General features: G+C 39.7%; 1 protein-coding gene across 2 annotated transcripts in view; it reads right to left on the bottom strand.

Moving 5' to 3' along the window:
• COL24A1 (collagen type XXIV alpha 1 chain) overlaps positions 1-19,758 on the bottom strand; it is a 394,910-nt gene that overhangs the window by 365,743 nt on the left and 9,409 nt on the right. For both annotated transcript variants that reach the window (XM_070786184.1, XM_070786183.1), the window contains exon 3: positions 17,163-17,227. In XM_070786184.1, the coding sequence (XP_070642285.1) occupies positions 17,163-17,227 (65 nt within the window). The remainder of the gene's footprint in view (positions 1-17,162; positions 17,228-19,758) is intronic.

The following is a 19,758-nucleotide window of genomic DNA, read 5'->3' as shown; positions in this document are numbered from 1 at the left end:
CCATTTTGTATTCAGTTACCATGTCCAACACAACCCTTAGCTGAGTTCTCTTTACTTAGCCAGATTTTAATATTAGCCTCCTAACAGATTTCTAGGTCTTCCCTCATAGCTCAGTTGGTAAAGAATCCAACTGCAATGCAGCAGACCCCAGTTCAATTTCTGGGTTGGAATGATCCCCTGGAAAAGGAATAGGCTACCTACTCCAGTATTCCTAGACTTCTCTTGTGGCTCAGCTGGTCTTATATGACATTCCTTGTCCCATCCCTCATCCACACTGCTACCACAGAAAGCTTGGTAAAGTACAGAACAAAACGAAGATTAGTTCATGACACTCCTTCCTATAATACATCAGCAGTCCTTGTAGCTTTTAGTACAAAACTCATTCATCTTAGTTCAGCCCTCAGGCCCTTAATGATGTAACCTCCTGCCTACATTTCTAATCTCACATCTCATACCTTCCTAGCAAGCTTTATCATTTGGCAATATTCTGTGCATATTACTACATATTATTGCTGGGGAGGTTGGTACTACCATGATTCTACTAGGAATGGATAACTGGACACACCACATATGGGACTTTCCTAGATTCTTCTACCTGAGTATCTTTTCTAGATTGCTTTAATCTGTATCCTTTTGCTGACATCTACTATACCTGAGAGTATAACAGATTTCCTGAGTTCTGTGAATCCTTCTAGAGCATTGCTGAGCCTGAAAGCTGTCTTTGGGATCCTCAAATTTGCAGTTGGTGTCAAAGGAAGTGTGGTCTTTGCAACTGCCCCCTAATTTGTACTAATTTATGCATTTTTTTTCTCAATGATTTATCTTCTCATTCTATATTTTCTACCCTTGACATTTAACTTTCCTTTAATTTTTTGCTATATCAAAGCTTACAAAAACTCATTCTTTCAGAGTCTTGAAGAGAATGTCCCTTCATGCCAAATTTACTCATCTGACAAGACAGTTCAGGTGATACCTCCTCTTTAGGCATCAGTGCAATTTTTGGTTTGTTGTTGTTTTGTTACAAACTAATGACAATAGAAGATATTAAGAAGAGGTGGCAAGAATACACAGAAAACTGTACAAAAAAGATCTTCATGACCAAGATAATCATGATGGTATGATCACTCACCTCGAGCCAGACATCCTGGAATGTGAAGTCAAGTGGGCCTTAGAAAGCATCACTACGAACAAAGCTAGTGGAGGTGATGGAATTCCAGTTGAGCTCTTTCAAATCCTGAAAGATGATGCTATGAAAGTGCTGCACTCAATATGCCAGCAAATTTGGAAAACTCAGAGTGGACGCAGGACTGGAAAAGGTCAGTTTTCATTCCAATCCCAAAGAAAGGCAATGCCAAAGAATGCTCAAACTACTGTACAATTACACTCATCTCACACGCTAGTAAAGTAATGCTCAAAATTCTCCAAGCCAGGCTTCAGCAATACATGAACCGTGAACTTCCTGATGTTCAAGCTGGTTTTAGAAAAGGCAGAGGAACCAGAGATCAAATTGCCAACATCCGCTGGATCATCGAAAAAGCAAGAGAGTTCCAGAAAAACATCTATTTCTGCTTTATTGACTATGCCAAAGCCTTTGACTGTGTGGACCACATTAAACTGTGGAAAATTCTGAAAAAGATGGGAATACCAGACCACCTGACCTGCCTCTTGAGAAACCTATATGCAGGTCAATAAGCAATAGTTAGAACTGGACATGAACAAAAGACTGGTTCCAAATAGGAAAAGGAGTATGTCAAGGCTGTATATTGTCACCCTGCTTATTTAACTTATATGCAGAGTACATCATGAGAAATGCTGGGCTGGAAGAAGCGCAGGCTGGAGTCAAGATTGCCGGGAGAAATATCAATAACCTCAGATATGCAGATGACACCACCCTTATGGCAAGAGGAGAGTGACAGAGTGAAAGTTAAGGAGAAGAGGAAAGAGAAGAATGAAAAACTTGGCTTAAAGCTCAACATTCAGAAAATGAAGATCATGGCATCTGGTCCCATCACTTCATGGCAAATAGATGGGGAAACAGTGGAAACAGTGTCAGACTTTATTTTGGGGGACTCCAAAATCACTGCAGATGGTGATTGCACCCATGAAATTAAAAGACGCTTACTCCTTGGAATAAAAGTTATGACCAACCAGATAGCATATTCAAAAGCAGACACATTACTTTGCCAACAAAGGTTCATCTAGTCAAGGCTATGGTTTTTCCAGTGGTCATGTATGGATGCGAGAGTTGGACTGTGAAGAAGGCTGAGCACCAAAGAATTGATGCTTTTGAACTGTGGTGTTGGAGAAGACTCTTGAGAGTCCCTTGGACTGCAAGGAGATCCAACCAGTCCATTCTAAACGAGATCAGCCCTGGGATTTCTTTGGAAGGAATGATGCTAAAGCTGAAACTCCAGTACTTTGGCCACCTCATGAGAAGAGCTGACTCACTGGAAAAGACTCTGATGCTGGGAGGGATTGGGGGCAGGAGGAGAAGGGGATGCCAGAGGATGAGATGGCTGGATGGCATCACCGACTCGATGGACGCGAGTTTGAGTGAACTCCGGGAGTTGGTGATGGACAGGGAGGCCTGGCGTGCTGCGATTCATGGGGTCGCAAAGAGTTTTACATGACTGAGTGACTGAACTGAACTGAATGACAAATAGGGGGCTTTACAAGCACTGCTAGTGGCAAAGAACCCACTTGCCAACACAGGAGACACAAGAGATGTGGTTTGATCTCTAGGTCAGGAAGATCCTCTGTAGTAGGAAATGGCAACCAACTGCAGTATTCTTGCCTGGAAAACTCCATGGACAGAGGAGCCTGGAGGATTATAGTCCATGGGGTCACAAAGAGTGAGAAACAACTCATATGTGTATGTATGAGCATAGATTTGCATAATGACAAATACATCCTTTCTCATGGTGGAGAATTCTGACAAAATATAGTCCAATGGAGAAGGAATGGCAAACCACTTTAGTATTCTTGCCTTGAGAACCCCATGAACAGTATGAAAAGGCAAAAAGATAGGACACTGAAAGATGAACTCCCCAGGTAGGTAGGGGCCCAATATGCTACTGGGGATCAGTGGAGAAATAACTCCAGAAAGAATGAAGAGATGGAGCCACACCAAAAACAACACCCAGTTGTGGATGTTACTGGTGATGGAAGTAAAGTCAGATGCTGTAAAGAGCAATATTGCATAGGAACCTGGAATGTCAGGTCCATGAATCAAGGCGAATTGGAAGTGGTCCAACAGGAGATGACAAGAGTGAACATCGACATTTCAGGAATCAGTGAACTAAAATGGACTGGAATGGGTGAATTTAACTCAGATAACTATTATATCTACCACTGTGGGCAAGAATCAAGAATCCCTTAGAAAAAATGGAGTAGCCATCATAGTCAACAAAAGAGTCTGAAATGCAATCAGTTCAGTACAGTTGCTCAGTCGTGTCCAACTCCTTGCGACCCCATGAACCACAGCACGCCAGGCCACCCTGTCCATCACCAACTCCCTGAGCCAACCAAACCCATGTCCATAATTGGGTGATGCCATCCAACCATCTCATCCTCTGTCGTCCCCTTCTTCTCCTGCCTTCAATCTTTCCCGGCATCAGGGTCTTTTCAAATGAGTCAGCTCTTTGCATCAGGTGGCTAAAGTATTGGAGTTTCAGCTCCAGCATCAGTCCTTCCAATGAATACACAGGACTGATTTCCTTTAGAATGAACTGATTGGATCTCCTTGCAGGCCAAGGGACTCTCAAGAGTCTTCTCCAACACCACAGTTCAAAAGCATCAATTCTTCTGTGCTCAGCTTTCTTTATAGTCTAACTCTGACATCCATATATGACCACTGGAAAAACCATAGTCTTGATTAGATGGACCTTTGTTGACAAAGTAATGTCTCTGCTTTTTAATACACTGTCTATGTCGGTCAGGAAAAGGAAAAGGCACCCCACTCCAGTACTCTTGCCTGGAAAATCCCATGGACGGAAGACCTGGTAGGCTGCAGTCCATGGGGTCACGAAGAGTCAGACACGACTGAGCAACTTCACTTTCACTTTTCACTTTCATGCATTGGAGAAGGAAATGGAAACTCACCCCAGTGTTCTTGCTTGGAGAATCCCAGGGACAGCAGAGCCTGGTGGGCTGCTGTCTATGGGGTCGCACAGAGTCAGACATGACTGAAGCGACTTAGGAGCAGTAGCAGCAGTAGGTTGGTCTAACTTTACTTCCAAGGAGTAAGAGTCTTTTAATTTCATGGCTGCAGTCACCATCTGCAGTGATTTTGGAGCCCCAAAAAATAAAGTCTGACACTGTTTCCACATCTATTTCCCATGAAGTGATGGGACTAGATGCCATGATCTTCGTTTTCTAAATGTTGAACTTTAAGCCAAATTTTTCACTCTCCTTTTTCATTTTCATCAAAGGCTCTTTAGTTCTTCACTTTCTGCCATAAGTGTGGTATCATCAGCGTATCTGAGGTTATTGATATTTCTCCCAGCAATCTTGACTCCAGCCTGTGCTTCTTCCAGCCCAACATTTCTTATGATGTACTCTGCATATAAGTTAAATAAGCAGGGTGACAATATACAGCCTTGATATACTCCTCTTCCTATTTGGAACCAGTCTGTTGTTCTATGTTCATTTATTGCCAAATTCAGACTGAAATTGAAGAAAGAGGAGAAAACCACTAGACCATTCAGGTATGACCTAAATCAAATCCCTTATGACTATACAGTGGAAGTGAAAAATATATTTAAGGGACTTGATCTGATAGAGTGCCTGATGAACTATGGACAGAGGTTCGTGACACTGTATAGGAGACAGGAATCAAGACCATCCCTAAGAAAAAGAAATGCAAAAAAGCAAAATTGCTATCTGAGGAGCCCTTACAAATAGCTGTGAAAAGAAGGGAAGCGAAAAGCAAAGAAGAAAAGGAAAGATATACCCATTTGAATGCAGAGTTCCACAGAATAGCAAGGAGAAATAAGAAAGCCTTCCTCAGCGATCAGTGCAAAGAAATAGAGGAAAACAATAGAATGGGAAAGATTAGAGATCTCTTCAAGAAAATTAGAGATACTAAGGGAACATTCATGCAAAGATGGGCACAATGCTGCTGCTGCTGCTGCTGCTAAGTCGCTTCAGTCGTGTCCAACTCTGTGCAACCCCATAGACGGCAGCCCACTAGGCTCCCCCATCCCTGGGATTCCCCAGGCGAGAACACTGGAGTGGGTTGCCATTTCCTCCTCCAATGCATGAAAGTGAAAAGTGAAAGTGAAGTCGCTCAGACGTGTCTGACTCTTAGCGACCCCATGGACTGCAGCCTACCAGGCTCCTCCGTCCATGGGATTTTCCAGGCAAGAGTACTGGAGTGGGGTGCCATTGCCTTCTCCTGATGGGCGCAATAAAGGACAGAAATGGTATGGGCCTAACAGAAGCAGGAGATATTAAGAAGAGGTGGCAAGAATACACAGAGGAACTATACAAAAAAGATCTTCATGACCCAGAAACCATGACGGTGTGATCACCAACCCAGAGCCAGTCATCCTGGAATGTGAAGTCAAGTGGGCCTTAGGAAGCATCACTACAAACAAAGTTAGTGGAGGTGATGATATTCCTGTTGAGCTATTTCAAATCCTGAAAGATGATGCTGTGAATGTGATGCACGCAATATGCCAGCAAATTTGGAAAACATAACAGTGGCCACTGGACCAGAAAAGGTCAGTTTTCATTACAATTCCAGAGAAAGGCAACGCCTAAGAATGCTGAAACTATCGCACAGTTGCACTCATCCCAGCGCTAGTAAAGTAATGCTTAAAATTCTCCATGCCAGGCTTCAGCAATAAATGAACCGTGAACTTCCAGATGTCAAAGTTGGATTTAGAAAAGGCAGAGGAACCAGAGATAAAATTACCAACATCTACTGGATCATCAAAAAAGCAAGAGAGTTCCAGAAAAACATTTACTTCTGCTTTACTGACTATGCCAAAGCCTTTGACTGTTTGGATCACACCAAACTGTGGAAAATTATGAAAAAGATGAGAATACCAGACCACCTGACCTGCCTCCTGAGAAATCTGTATGCAGGTCAAGAAGCAACAGGTAGAACGAGATGTGGAACAATGAGCTGGTTCCAAATTGGGAAAGAAGTATATCAAGGCTGTATATTGTCACCCTGCTTATTTATACGCAGAGTACATCATGCGAAATACCGGGCTAGATGAAGCACAAGCTGCAATCAAGATTGCCAGGAGAAATATAAAAAACCTCAGATATGCAGATGACCCCACCTTTATGGCAGAAAGCGAAGAAGAACTAAAGAGCCTCTTGAAGAAGGTCAAAGAGGAGAGTGAAAAATTGGCTTAAAACTCAACATTCAGAAAACGAAGATCATGGCATCTAGTCCCATCACTTCATGGCAACAGATGGGGAAGCAATGGAAACAGGACAGGCTTTATTTGGGGGGGCTCCAAAATCACTGCAGATCGTGACTTCAGCCATGAAATTGAAAGATGCTTGCTCCTTGGAAGAAACGTTATGACCAACCTAGACAGCATATTAAAAAGCAGAGACATTACTTTGCCCACAAAGTCTGTCTAGTCAAAGCTATCACTTTTCCAGGAGTCATGTATATGGATGTGAGAGTTGGACTATAAAAAAGCTGAGCACTGAAGAATTGATGCTTTTGAACTGTGGTGTTGGAGAAGACTCTTGAGAGTCCCTTGGACTGCAAGGAGATCAAACCAGTCCATCCTAAAGGAAATCAGTCCTGAATATTTATTGGAAGGACTGATGCTGACTCTGAAACTCCAATACTTTGCCCTCCTGATGTGAAGAACTGACTCATGAAAAAGACCCTGATGCTGAGAAAGACTGAAGGTGGGAGGAGAAGGGAACGACAGAGGATGAGATGGTTAGATGGCATCACCAACTTGATGGACATGAGTTTGAGTAAGCTCAGGGAGTTGGTGATGGACATGGAAGCCTGGTGTGCTGCAGTCCATGGGGTCGCACAGAGTTGGACACAACTGAGCAACTGAACTGAATTGAATAAAAATCAGTCTTCTAAGTATGCAAGGCTAATGCCAGATATAAACACAGACATTTCAACCTTACTTGCCTTTCATTTGAAACCTGTATAATAAGCAGTATTGATATTATCACTAGTTAGGAGAAAAGAATTATGGGCAGAGGGAAGATGAGGGAGAGATGAAGAGAGAGATAGACAGGAAGTGGTGGGAGGGAGAAAAAAAGGAGAAATGGCATCCCTGTAGATGCTAAAACTATGACTCATACCCAAGCACGTAACTCACTCCAGTGGCTATATAATTGACACTATGGTGTATAAAATAATGTCTAAACCAACAGACAAGGAGAGTCAATGTCTATACTTGTTTCCTCAAATCCTGTGCTGTGCTAAGTCACTTCGGTCGCCTCTAACTTTTTGTGACCTTATGGATCATAGCCCATCAGGCTCCTCTGTCCATAGGATTCTCCATGCAAGAAAACTGGAGTGGGTTGCCATGCCCTCCTCCAGGGGATCTTCCCAACCCAGGGACTGAAGCCACAGCTTACATCTCAAGTATACAAGAGCCAAAGATCCACTTTACCTGTCAACATTCAACAATATTCTATCACGAACTGGAGGAACAAGGAGAGTATCATGTTTATCTTCCAAAATGTAAAAATTCTTACACCTCTTAGAAGTTGGTAATTCAAAAGATTTAAATGAAATTTATCAACTTTCAGGTAATAAGTTATGAGTAATTTCATTTAACGGAGTGTAATAAATTACAGTATTCGCTCATTATTAAATAACTTAATTAATATAAAATAGCACTTGTGTTAGTTGCTCAGTTGTGTCTGACTCTTCATGACTCCATGGACTACAGTCCATCAGGCTCCTCTGTCCATGGAATTTTCTAGGCAAGAATGTTGGAGCAGATTTGCCATTTCCTTTTCCAGGGGACCTTTCTAACCCAGTGATCCAACCCCTGCCTCCCACATAACAGGCAGATTCTTTACCGACTGGGTCACCAGGAAAGCACTTAATTTTGACAAGTTCTCACTGTTTAAAATTTTCATATATCTTGGTCAATTAAGTCCCCAAAGCTATATTTTTTTAGTCTGTAGGAATGAAAAAATAAAATGATGGTCTAAAATAAAATCAGAGTTGTAAATCAGAAAGATCATACAGGCCTTAATATACTTTTCCTTGGCAAATTACCCAAATTGACTAGATTAACTAGATAAGTGCCCACTACCCACTTTCTACTGTTCTGTATAATTTCAGCCAAATCGTCTTGCCAGAATTAAGACTCAAAGATAGTGCAACTACAAATTGACACTTTCCATGGGCACTTGCCATCTACCTCTACAAGGATTTAACCATGTTCTGCTATAGTTGCTGATCTTCAACACCCTCTGAAAGGAATTCAGGATGGAGAGCAAAAATGAGCCATTTTGTGCTCTGAGAGAAACTGGCAGAACAGGTCATCAGATAGCTAGATATTTTCAGAAGCCGATTTTATGAGCCACATTCTTGTATCTCCTCATGTCTAAAAGAGCAGTAAAGTCTTTCATGGTAACAACTGTTCGTGATTAGCAGAAGCCTTCTGCAAAAAAAATATATGCTTGACTGCATGTATTTCCCCTTCATCAAAATTATGTATATATCATGTACGGATGTGAGAGTTAGACTATAAAGAAAGCTGAGTGACAAAGAATTGATGCTTTTGAACTGTGGTGTTGGAGACGACTATTGAGAGTCCCTTGGACTGCAAAGAGATCCAACCAGTCCATCCTATAGGAGATCAGTCCTGGGTGTTCATTGGAAGGTCTGATGTTGAAGCTGAAACTCCAAGAGTTTGGCTACCTCATGCGAAGAGCTGACTCATTTGAAAAGACCCTGATGCTGGGAAAGATTGAGGGCAGGAGGAGAAGGGGGCGACAGAGGATGAAATGGTTGGATGGCATCAATGACTCAATGGACATGAGTTTGGGTAGGCTCCAGGAGTTGGTGTTGGACAGGGAGGCCTAGCATGCTGCAGCTCATGGGGTTGCAAAGAGTGGGACATGACTGAGCGACTGAACTGAACTGACATTCCTCCCGTCTCTTTTGCAGCAGTTCCTCAGAGCTGTCTAAATGCTGTCTCTCCCAGACTACAGTCCTCATTTTGCCCCATATAAAACTTAACTTTCACAATAGGCTTCCTGGATTCCAGCTCACTGAGTTAAGGAGCTAAAGAAGTTGTTTAAAACCAACTATTTTAATATTTTCATACTATTGGTGTATGGAAAAAGGAAGTTGTTCAGAGTATTTTTTTCCTACTGAATTTATCATATACTCATATGAGTCGGACATGACTGAAGCGACTTAGCAGCAGCAGCAGCATGCACTAAGCACTTTACATGTGTTATCTCATTTTATCCACACAATGACCTTCTTCTTATATAGTAAGAATTATTACCATCTTCATTTTGAAGTCCTGAAATCGAGGCTCAAAGTATGTAAGAAGCTTGCTCCAGGTCATATAACTGATAGGCACTAGAACCTGGGCACAAACCCAGGCTGCTGATTCCAGAACGCCTGCACCACAATCACTGGGTATGTTCGAAAGGAAATGTGACTTTAAAAAGTATTCTTAATACAAATACACCTATTTTGGGTAAAGAAATAAAAGCAACTTATTTATAAAATCAGGCTTCCCTGGTGGACTAGTGGTACAGAGTCTGCCTTCAATGTGGGAGACCTGGGTTCAATCCCTGGGTCAGGAAGATCCCCTGGAGAAGGAAATGGCAGCCCAGCACACTCCAGTATTCTTGCCTGGAGAATTCCATGGACAGAGGAGCCTGGTGGGTTACAGTCCTTGGGGTTGCAAAGAGTCAGACGTGATTTCGTGACTACACAGCAACAACAGCAATTTATAAAATGAGCAATGAAGCTTTAACCTATGTGAAACATTTTTGGTGAAGTGTGGGGGTTTTCACAGAAAATGCTTGGAGTTACTGCAACCTGAATGAGCTGCTTCCTACACACACATTTTGGGTTAATACTTCCACAGAAAACATCTTTTGGAGACAAATATTTTACACAGATTTCTACACATGTGGTTTGCACACCAAGCAATCAGGAACTGGAGAATGCTGTGTATACTGACAATTAGTTTACATGTCATATGGTGTAAGGTAGTATGTAGAGGTGTTACAACTATGCTTATCTCCCTGGCCACCAACCCACCAACAGCATAAGCAAAGTAGACTGTATTATGTAAGAAAAGGGACCATTATCTGCCAAATTCTCAGGAGACGCAACCTTAAATAATCTTCTTTTGAAGTATAATAGAATCATTTTTTCATTTGGTTATACCAAAACTATGGTTATAAAACAAATGATTTATGTTGATTAATATAATACCTTAATGGGCTTAGCTGTGCTAAAATTTAAATGAATAACAAAATATGGAAAATAACAGATGCTTATCTCTGCTCAGTCTTAAAATTTCACTAAATGAGAATAAGAAAATGTGGTTTAAAACCATATAGGCAAAGTGAAAGGGTAGAAGAGACAACAGCAGATAAGAGACATCAACAAATTTTTGAAAAATGAAAAACAGAGGAAGGAATTAGCAGAGCTGAGAAAACTGAACACTAAGGGCTTGCAGAAGCAAGAAATAATAATAGGCAGGCCAGTTCACAAGGCAAAGTCCTGACAAAGCTCAAGAACCAAATGCACCAAATCACTGAATTCAGGAGAGAAGCATAAGGCATCATATGTGGGAGAGGGAGGGCTTGAGAGTCTGTATAAGAAGCTTTGAGAGTAAAATTGAAGATTAAAGCTTACTTATGTACTGGAGAAACACTGAATAAATCCTAGCAGAAGATGGAAGAGAAGTGCCATAATGGGAACAAGTGAATTCAGTAAAAATCTACATACTAAATGGTGAGACCACACCTTTTTCCCCTCATAAGAACCTCTTTATATCTTTTATCTCCAATAACAGTGGCAACCAGGATTATATTCTACAAGTAAGAAATTGGAGGATTCTTCTGTGAACAAACTGGATAGATAGCCTTAGACATTTGCAGTCCAACAACAAGATGGCCAGCAAAGCTCCTAATTTTTCATGCTCTAGATAAAATACGCCAGTTAAAAAGCCCACCCATGAAAATGAGTTTCCAAGCATATTTTTATTGCCTTGCTTTTAAATTAAAACACGTAGACTTAAGAACTTTTCCAACATAAAAGACAGATTAAAGAAAACCAAAACTTGTGGGAAACAAAGATAATACAGGGAGCAGAACAAAACTTCAAAAAAATTATTTTTATCTTTGGAGAGCTGAGTAGATATTGCATCAAAGAAATAAGAACAAATTTAAGGCACAATCAGAGTGAGAAATCTCTTAAAAATTTAAATACAGCATTAGTAAAAAAAATTTAAATATTTGAGAATAGTGACTAATGAAAATCTGATATAAAATGGAAAGAAAACAAAAATGGAAAATCAGAGCTAAATAAATAAAAATAAGGCACTCAATCCAGGAGATCAATATCTGACCAACAGAACTTGCAGAAAGAAGAAATAAATATGTCAGAGAGACAAAACTAAGATAGGAAAATTCCCAGAAAATGAAAGATGTTTCTATTACATTGAAAAGGCCTAATGACTACCCATCAGAATATATTGAAAAAAGACCTGTACCAAAACACATTATTGCAAAATTGCAAAATATTGGGGATAAACATGATCCTAAGGTTTAAAGTGGAAAATTAAAAGGTAACACATAAAGAATCAAGAATTAGTAAAACATCAGATTTCTTAACTGCAAGCCAGAAGACAATAGATGCAAAAAATAGTTTAAAATTCTGACCGACAACTATTTATGGCCTAAAATTCTATACCTACCCAAACTCCCCTCAAGAAAATGAGTGAAATACAAAAAAAAAAAAAAAAAAATCTCAGAAATGCAATGTTACAAGGAGTATACCATCTAAGTACACATTCTCAGGATGCTACCAGATGATATGCTCCACTCAAATTAGGTAATGGACAGTGAAAAAGGAAAATGAGTTCCAAAACACTGGATCTAACACAGATGAGAGACATCAATTCTACAAACAATTAGACAGCTCTCAATCCATTCCAACAGAATCTTAGTTTCCAGAAGAAATAACTCCAAGGGTGGGGAAAAAAAATTAAATGATTAGAGTATTTGGTGCATTTAAAAAAAAAATTTCAAAGAAGTTTTAAAATTCTTTTGGGATATCTGAGAATTAGTGACAGTGCCATAGAACACAGAGCAAACAAAAAAAAAAAAAAAAGAGGAAAGGAGAAAATCGAGAGGATAGAAGAGGGGGCATCAGTTCAGTTCAGTCTCTCAGTCATGTCCAACTCTTTGCAACCCCATGGACTGCAGCACGCCAGGCTTCCCTGTCCATCACTAACTCCCAGAGTTTACTCAAACTCATGCCATTGAGTCAGTGATGCCATCCAACCATCTCATCCCCTGTCATCCCCTTCTCTTCCTGCCTTCAATCTTTTCCAGCATCAGGGTCTTTTCAAATGAGTCACCTCTTCAGGTGGCCAAAGTATTGGGAGTTTCAGAGTCAGCATCAGTCCTTCCAATGAATATTCAGGACTGATTTCCTTTATGATGGACTGGTTTGATCTCCTTGCAGTCCAAGGGACTCTCAAGAGTCTTCTCTAACACCACAGTTCAAAAGCATCAATTCTTCAGTGCTCAGCTTTCTTTATAGTCCAACTCTCACATCCATACATGACTATTGGAAAAACTATAGCTTTGACTAGACAGAGCTTTGTTGGCAAAGTAATGTCTCTATTTTTTAATATGCTGTCTAGGTTGGTCATAACTTTTCTTCCAAGGAGCAAGCATCTTTTAATTTCATGGCTTCAGTCGCCATCTGCAGTGATTTTGGAGCCCCCCAAAATAAAGTCAGCCACTGTTTCCCCATCTATTTGCCATGAAGTGATGGGACTAGATGCCATGATCTTCGTTTTCTGAATGTTGAGCTTTAAGCCAACTTTTCCACTCTCCTCTTTCACTTGCATCAAGAGGCTCTTTAGTTCTTCTTTGCTTTTTGCCATAAGTTTGGTATCATCTGCATATCTGAGGTTATTGATATTTCTCCCAGCAATGTTGATTCTACCCTGTGCTTCATCCAGTCCAGCATTTCTCATGATGTACTCTACATATAAGTTAAATAAGCAGGGTGACAATATACAGCCTTGACATACTCCCGGGACAACTTACCTTGTGCCAATGTTCTCAAAATGCATTTTGTGGGTGAGGGGCCTGGTACCAGTCTCTGAGTTTTGAGACATTCCCTTTCTCTAATTAGCAGCCTGCTAGTAGCTATATAGCGGAACGTGACCCTGGAATGACTTTGAGGAGATACCCCATGTCCAAGGTCAGAGAAGCCCCAGCAAGACAGTAGGTGCTGGAGCGGCATCTGCATGGCACTGGAACAGCTCTGAGGAGATAACCCACATCCAAGGGCAAAGGAGAAGCCCCAGCAAGATGGCAGGAGGGGTGAAATTGCATTTAGAGTCAAACCCCATACCCGCCAGAGACACTCTGAGGGCTCAAACAAACTTTGTGCACACCAAGACCCAGAGACCCCACAGAGACTGAGACAGAACTATGTTTGAGTGTCTCCTACAGAGGCACGGTGTGGACTGCTACAGGGGCAGGGGCTCTGGGTGCAGTAGACGTGGGTATGGCATAAGCCCTCTTGGAAGAAGGTCGCCATTAACCCCACCATGGGGCCACCAGAACTTACATAGGACTGGGGAAACAGATTCTTGGAGGGCACAAACAAAACCTTGTGTGCACCAGGTCCTAGGAGAAAGGAGCAATGACCCCAGAAGAGACTGACTCAGACTTGCCTGTGAGTGTCCGGGAGGCTCCAGCAGAGGCGTGGGTCAGTGGTGGCCTACTGCAGGGTTGGGGGCACTGAGTGCAGCAGTGCCTACATGGGATCTTTTGAAGGAGGTTGCCATTATCTTCCTTACCTCAACATAGTATGGCCTCAGGTCAGATAACAGGGAGGGAACACAGTCCTGACCATCAATAGGAAATTGGATTAAAGAGTTACTGAGCAGGGCCCCACCCATAAGAACAAGACCCAGTTTCCCCCTTAGTCAGTCTCTCCCATCAGGAAGCTTCCATAAGCCTATTATCCCTCTCCATCAGAGGGGAGACAGAATGAAAACCACAATCACAGAAAACTAACCAATCTGATCACATGGGCCACAGCCTTGTCTAACTCAATGGGGGGGGGGGGGGGGGGGCATGGGATAGTGTAAAAATGCTAAATACTCATTATCAAAAAAGGAAGTCAATATAATATGCTGCTAAGTCGCTTCAGTCGTGTCCGACTCTGTGCGACCCCATAGATGGCAGCCCACCAGGCTCCCGTCCCTGGGATTCTCCAGGCAAGAACACTGGAGTGGGTTCCCATATCCTTCTCCAATGCATGAAAGTGAAAAGTGAAAGTGAAGTCGCTCAGTCGTGTCCGACTCTTAGCAACCCCATGGACTGCACCCCACCAGGCTCCTCCGTCCATGAGATTTTCCAGGCAAGAGTACTGGAGTGGGGTGCCATTGCCTTCTCCCAATATAATATACAAGCATATTATTAAGAACAATGGATAGTAAAGCCAAAAGAAAGTGCTAAGAGAGTTTGAGTAAAGGATTGCAGGATTAGATAAGGTCAGGGAATATTATTTTCTGTTACATGTTTTGCAACTCAACTTGATTTTTAAACTGTATACTTGTACTAATACTTTGATACTTTAAGCTTTGGAAACTATTTTAAGCATGGATAAAGATATCTGTTTCTGAAAACTCTAATTTGGGATCATCTCTCTCAAGGAGACATATTCAGCAGTATTAAGGTTACAAATTATATTTGTAATCATTAGCAAATCACAATTTCTCTGAAAATATTTGTCTAGCCTCCTGATTAGACATTGTAACATGCTATTTCAACAACAATCATCTTAGGAAAACAGTACTTCTAAGTTTCTGATAACATACTGCAATTTTCATTTCATTTTTGTGCTCAAAAGTATACAATTTTATAAAATCAAAGAAGTTTTTAAAATATTTTTCTTTTTGTTGAGAACTCAAAATAAAATGCTATGGATATGTGAAATCTTAAAAGGTGTTCACCCTGAAATAAAACAGTACATTTTGCATTCTATAAATGAAACCTTAAGGTTAAAAGAAAGATATTTCTTTCATATACTCCCTTCACTGGTTCTGAATTTTTAAAAATTTATTCATAAATATTCAATTTTCCTTCTTTGTTTAGGTTTTCAATATTTTGATAATGACACATTTTATACATTATTAAACTCATAACATTAACAGATGGCAATTGTAAAGCAACAGGATTTATAATGGAAAGAGGTGTTTTTGGTTTTTTTTTTGTTTGGTTTTGGTTTTTATTTGGAGCAGGGGGCAGGAATGGTGCAGATGTGACAGACCCAAATTCAAGTCTTAGCTATATAAGCCTGGGCCAGCACCTTCCTTGAGCCTCAGTTTCTTCATCTATAATAATCACCCTACTGGTTCATTATGAGGATTAGAATAGCATATATAAAATTCCAGCAAAGGACAACACATGAAATAGATATTAATAATGACAATTCTCCTTTTCTTATCTTCTCTGTTGTCCAAGAGGCTTAATTTTAAAGAACCTGTAGACTCTGCAGTCTAAGTACCTGAGTTCAAATCTTGGTTCTCCCATTTATTATTAGCCTGCAACCCTTAGGGTAGTTATTTATTCTTCTTAACCTTGGACTCAGCAATTCATGGGCATAATTATTAAAACTCCTCAATGAAGTGGTAACGAAGAAAACATCCTGCTAGCACAGTGACTGGTACTTAACAAGTTCTCAGAAACTAATAGAATAAAAACAAGAAATTGAAAGATAGTTTCTCTCTGCAGTTCAGTTCAGTTGCTCAGTTGTGTCAGAATCTTTGCGACCCCATGGACTGCAGCACACCAGGCTTCCCTGTCCATCACCAACTCCCAGAGCTTGTTCAAACTCATGTCCATCGAGTTGGTTATGCCATCCAACCACCTCATCCTCCGTTGTCCCCTTCTCCTCCTGCCTTCAAACTTTCCCTTTTAGTTTAGCAAACTAAAGTAACAAATGACTTGGTCAAGAATAGCACTTCATGAAGTTACATGCGACCTGATTTAATGATCTTCCCATAAAAGACAATTAGAAAATGCCTTCTGTGATATATTTTAATTCATATTTGTGTTACTTGACAGAATACTTACCTTTGTCCACCTATCAGTTTGGTCAAACGGAGTACCACCCCTCTGTGCTCTCTTTCTACCTACAGCTATTTTACTTTCTAATATTATTCAATAAATTGACCAAATTGACAAGTGACTCTTTGCTCATTGAAAAGTTGGTTCTATCAAGTGAGCACTTTTTTTACCCTTTGACAAAGGCACTTGTATTTTTTTTTCACTTTTTGGAGCCAAAGGCATTATTTTCTTCACATTTCAATCACTGGCAATCAGGATATTATGTGGTAAACAGAAAATATTATTTAAATGCTGTTTAATAAATGAATAAATTAGGGTATACATGATATCAGAAACTATATCACCATACTACCAGAGCAACTAGCTACCAAACAAAAACAAAACCTTGAACTATTTTCCAAACCTCTCTATTTGAATTAAATGAAATCCCAAGCCCACTACTATGCAAAATTTTGTTTCTTAATGATGTAAATCTAGATGGAACATTTAGCGTATGCTTGCGTTGTTTCAAGAAGTGCAAAGGTAATTCAGTTACAGTTAGCCACCCCCAATAACTCCCACTTAAAATGAAGTCACAAACAAAGTCTTTCTACTATACAAAACTTCCCTTTTACAGAGAGTTTTCTTAAAAATGTAAGTAATTTCACAGACAGAAGATATGAGTAATTTCTTAAAGGTCATATTTCCCCCCAAATTGGTTTTTTCACCCTTACATTCTCATTGTACTCTGTAGAATTTTTTATTCCTTAACACTGAATTTAAGGTTATAATGACTTTAAAGTGATATACTTTTGCTTTCGGGAATCCAATTTTTCACATAAGAATAAGTAACAAGGTAACATTCTTACCTTGATCTTGTGCATGAACAGTACCCCCTGACACACATAGTACAATAAAATGAAGAAGCAGTTTCCTAAAAATAAAGAAAAAATTGGGAAAAACTTAGTTGGACATTTATGATCTGTAAGTTATAAAACCCAAAATAAACTCTAGTGAAGGATTAAGAATGAAGCTATTTTTAATTCACACAGTATTTTAATCCTAATGCTGATTAAAAGCAAGAGCCCCGAATTCAAGTTTTGGTTCCGTCACTATGTGTCTTGGGCACCCTATTTAATAATCACTCTGTGCCCTAGTGTTTCCATTCATTAAATCCATCTCATAAGGCTTTTTGAAGATTAACTAAAAAGCTTCAAGTACCCAAAACAGTCCCTGGCACAGAGGAAAAACTCAGTAAATGTGAACTAATACAAGTGAAATTATTATAAGTGGTATATATTATGCCAAATCGCCACACATGCAATTTTACACAAAGTAAAATTATTGGCAGATTGGCACAAAATACAACTTACAGTCACTTAACTACAGTTATTATAAATTTATGGGATCAGTTATTTGTTTAAATGTTTTTACATAAGATCTATTTGAAGATTATATTCAAATCACTTGTACTAGATTCATGACTGATTCTAAAAATATAACAACCTGCAGATATCAACAATGACCACTGTGATTAGTGTAATTGTAAACACCATACTCAAACCAACTACAAATCAAAATGTTCATGTTGATTAGTGACATAGAAAACACTTTACAATTTTTTAGCTTAATCAAACTTTTCATAGATTTTGTTGATTAGTCTTCATAATTGGCTTTATCTACCTCCCAGCTGAAAATCAGAGATAATTTCAAAAAGTAATGAGCATGCTGAAAATATTTTATGATCTAGTTTTTCTTGCTAATATAGACTCTGATTCTGTTCAGTCTAACTCAGAGACTCCCCAAATGATATTTCTGAAAATACAGGTCTGCAAAGAGTGACGACAAAGCCCTTTGAAAATCATTTTTAGGTTCCTGCTGTGCTAGCAGTAATCAGTACATTTTCTATTTATCACCAAAGCTATGTTTTTACCTTTGTCAACAAGAATAAGGAACACGTTAATGTGAAAAAGTGAGCCAATATAAAATTATACTATTTATTTATAAGTTGGACACAACTGAGCGACTTCACTTCACTTCAGTATATAAAATGTATACTGTAAAATTATACTATTTGAACAGAACAGTTTTTAATAAGACTTTGATAAAATACTTATAACTATACAAATCAATTTTAAATCATAGAAATTTCAACTGATATGTGCAAATAGTTGAACCATCTATTTTAATGAAGCCTATAATAGTTTCCCATATACGGTGTCATCCATGAGATGTTTCTCAAATGTTAGTATGCCAACATTTTTGGTTTTTTGTGAAAAATCCAGATTCTGGGCCTTCCCAGAGACTTCATAAATTTGAAGTGGATCCTCAGCATGTACACATTTTTAACCAAGTGATCTAATACTGATTGTGTATGTACCAAACTCTGAGAAAAAACAATTTAGAATATTTACTGTTAATAGTTACATTGTACTTAAAATAATCTAATATTAATACTTTGCTTAAATCACATACCTAATTTTATAATATGACACAAGATTTGACCTTAAAAAAAAAAAATTCTTTTCTGCTACTCTAGATCATGGTTTTCAAACAGGAGCATGTAACAGAATCACCTAGAGGGCTTGTTAAAGATTCTGGGCTCCACCCTGAGAGTTTCTGACTCAGTAGGTCGGGGTGGAGCTCAAGAATTTGCAGTTATAACAAGTTCCCAGGCAATGCTGATGCTGCAGATCTGGGGCATCATACCCTGAGGACCACAGTTCTGGAACAGGTGATGCTCAAGAGATGGTGTGAGGCCTACTTGTTTTTCAGCTTCTTACCATAGCTGATTAGTGGACTCACCTGGTGACTTCTAAAAACTACTAATACTTGGGTTCTGCCCTCCCCAACCCCACCCTCAGAGATTCTGACTTTAATTTGTTTTACAGGGATTTTTAAACACTTCCCAGGTGATTCTAGTGAGGAAAGTTGGGGACAGCAGTGTGAAATGAAAATGATTTCCTTGGGTCCTCCAGGATGAATCCTAATGTCATCTAGAATTTGAGTAAAAGAAGGCACTTTTCCTTTCAAATTTGTATTTTCAACTGGCAGCATGTGCATCGGTAAGACTAGAAAATAGCTCAGGATTCCAATCACTGAAGGAGAGTATATCAGAATTATGTTGTTTTAATCGAAAATGGAACATGAAAGGAAGCACTTCTCACCTGCCCAAAGTAATCCAGTTCACTGAGAGTTTAGAAACAACTGAAAAGGCACTTTTCCATTCCAATACAGCTAAAGTACAACTAGCACTATTCACCAGGCAATTCAGTCAACTCGTGGACTTCCCCAATGACCTCAGGGGAGAAAAATGGAAGACAAGAGTTCTTTCTAGACATGTTAACAAGTCTATTCCTGGTGTGAGGCAGGAAAACCTGAACACATCAAATATCATCCCTTAGCCAGGTGATTTTAGGAGATTATGACAAGTCAGTTGAGCCACACCTTATATAAGTGTACCTA

This window comes from Bos indicus, chromosome 3 (assembly GCF_029378745.1).
Source record: "Bos indicus isolate NIAB-ARS_2022 breed Sahiwal x Tharparkar chromosome 3, NIAB-ARS_B.indTharparkar_mat_pri_1.0, whole genome shotgun sequence".
NCBI classification, from domain to species: Eukaryota; Metazoa; Chordata; class Mammalia; order Artiodactyla; family Bovidae; genus Bos; species Bos indicus.
This window is presented reverse-complemented; position numbering and strand designations above follow the sequence as displayed.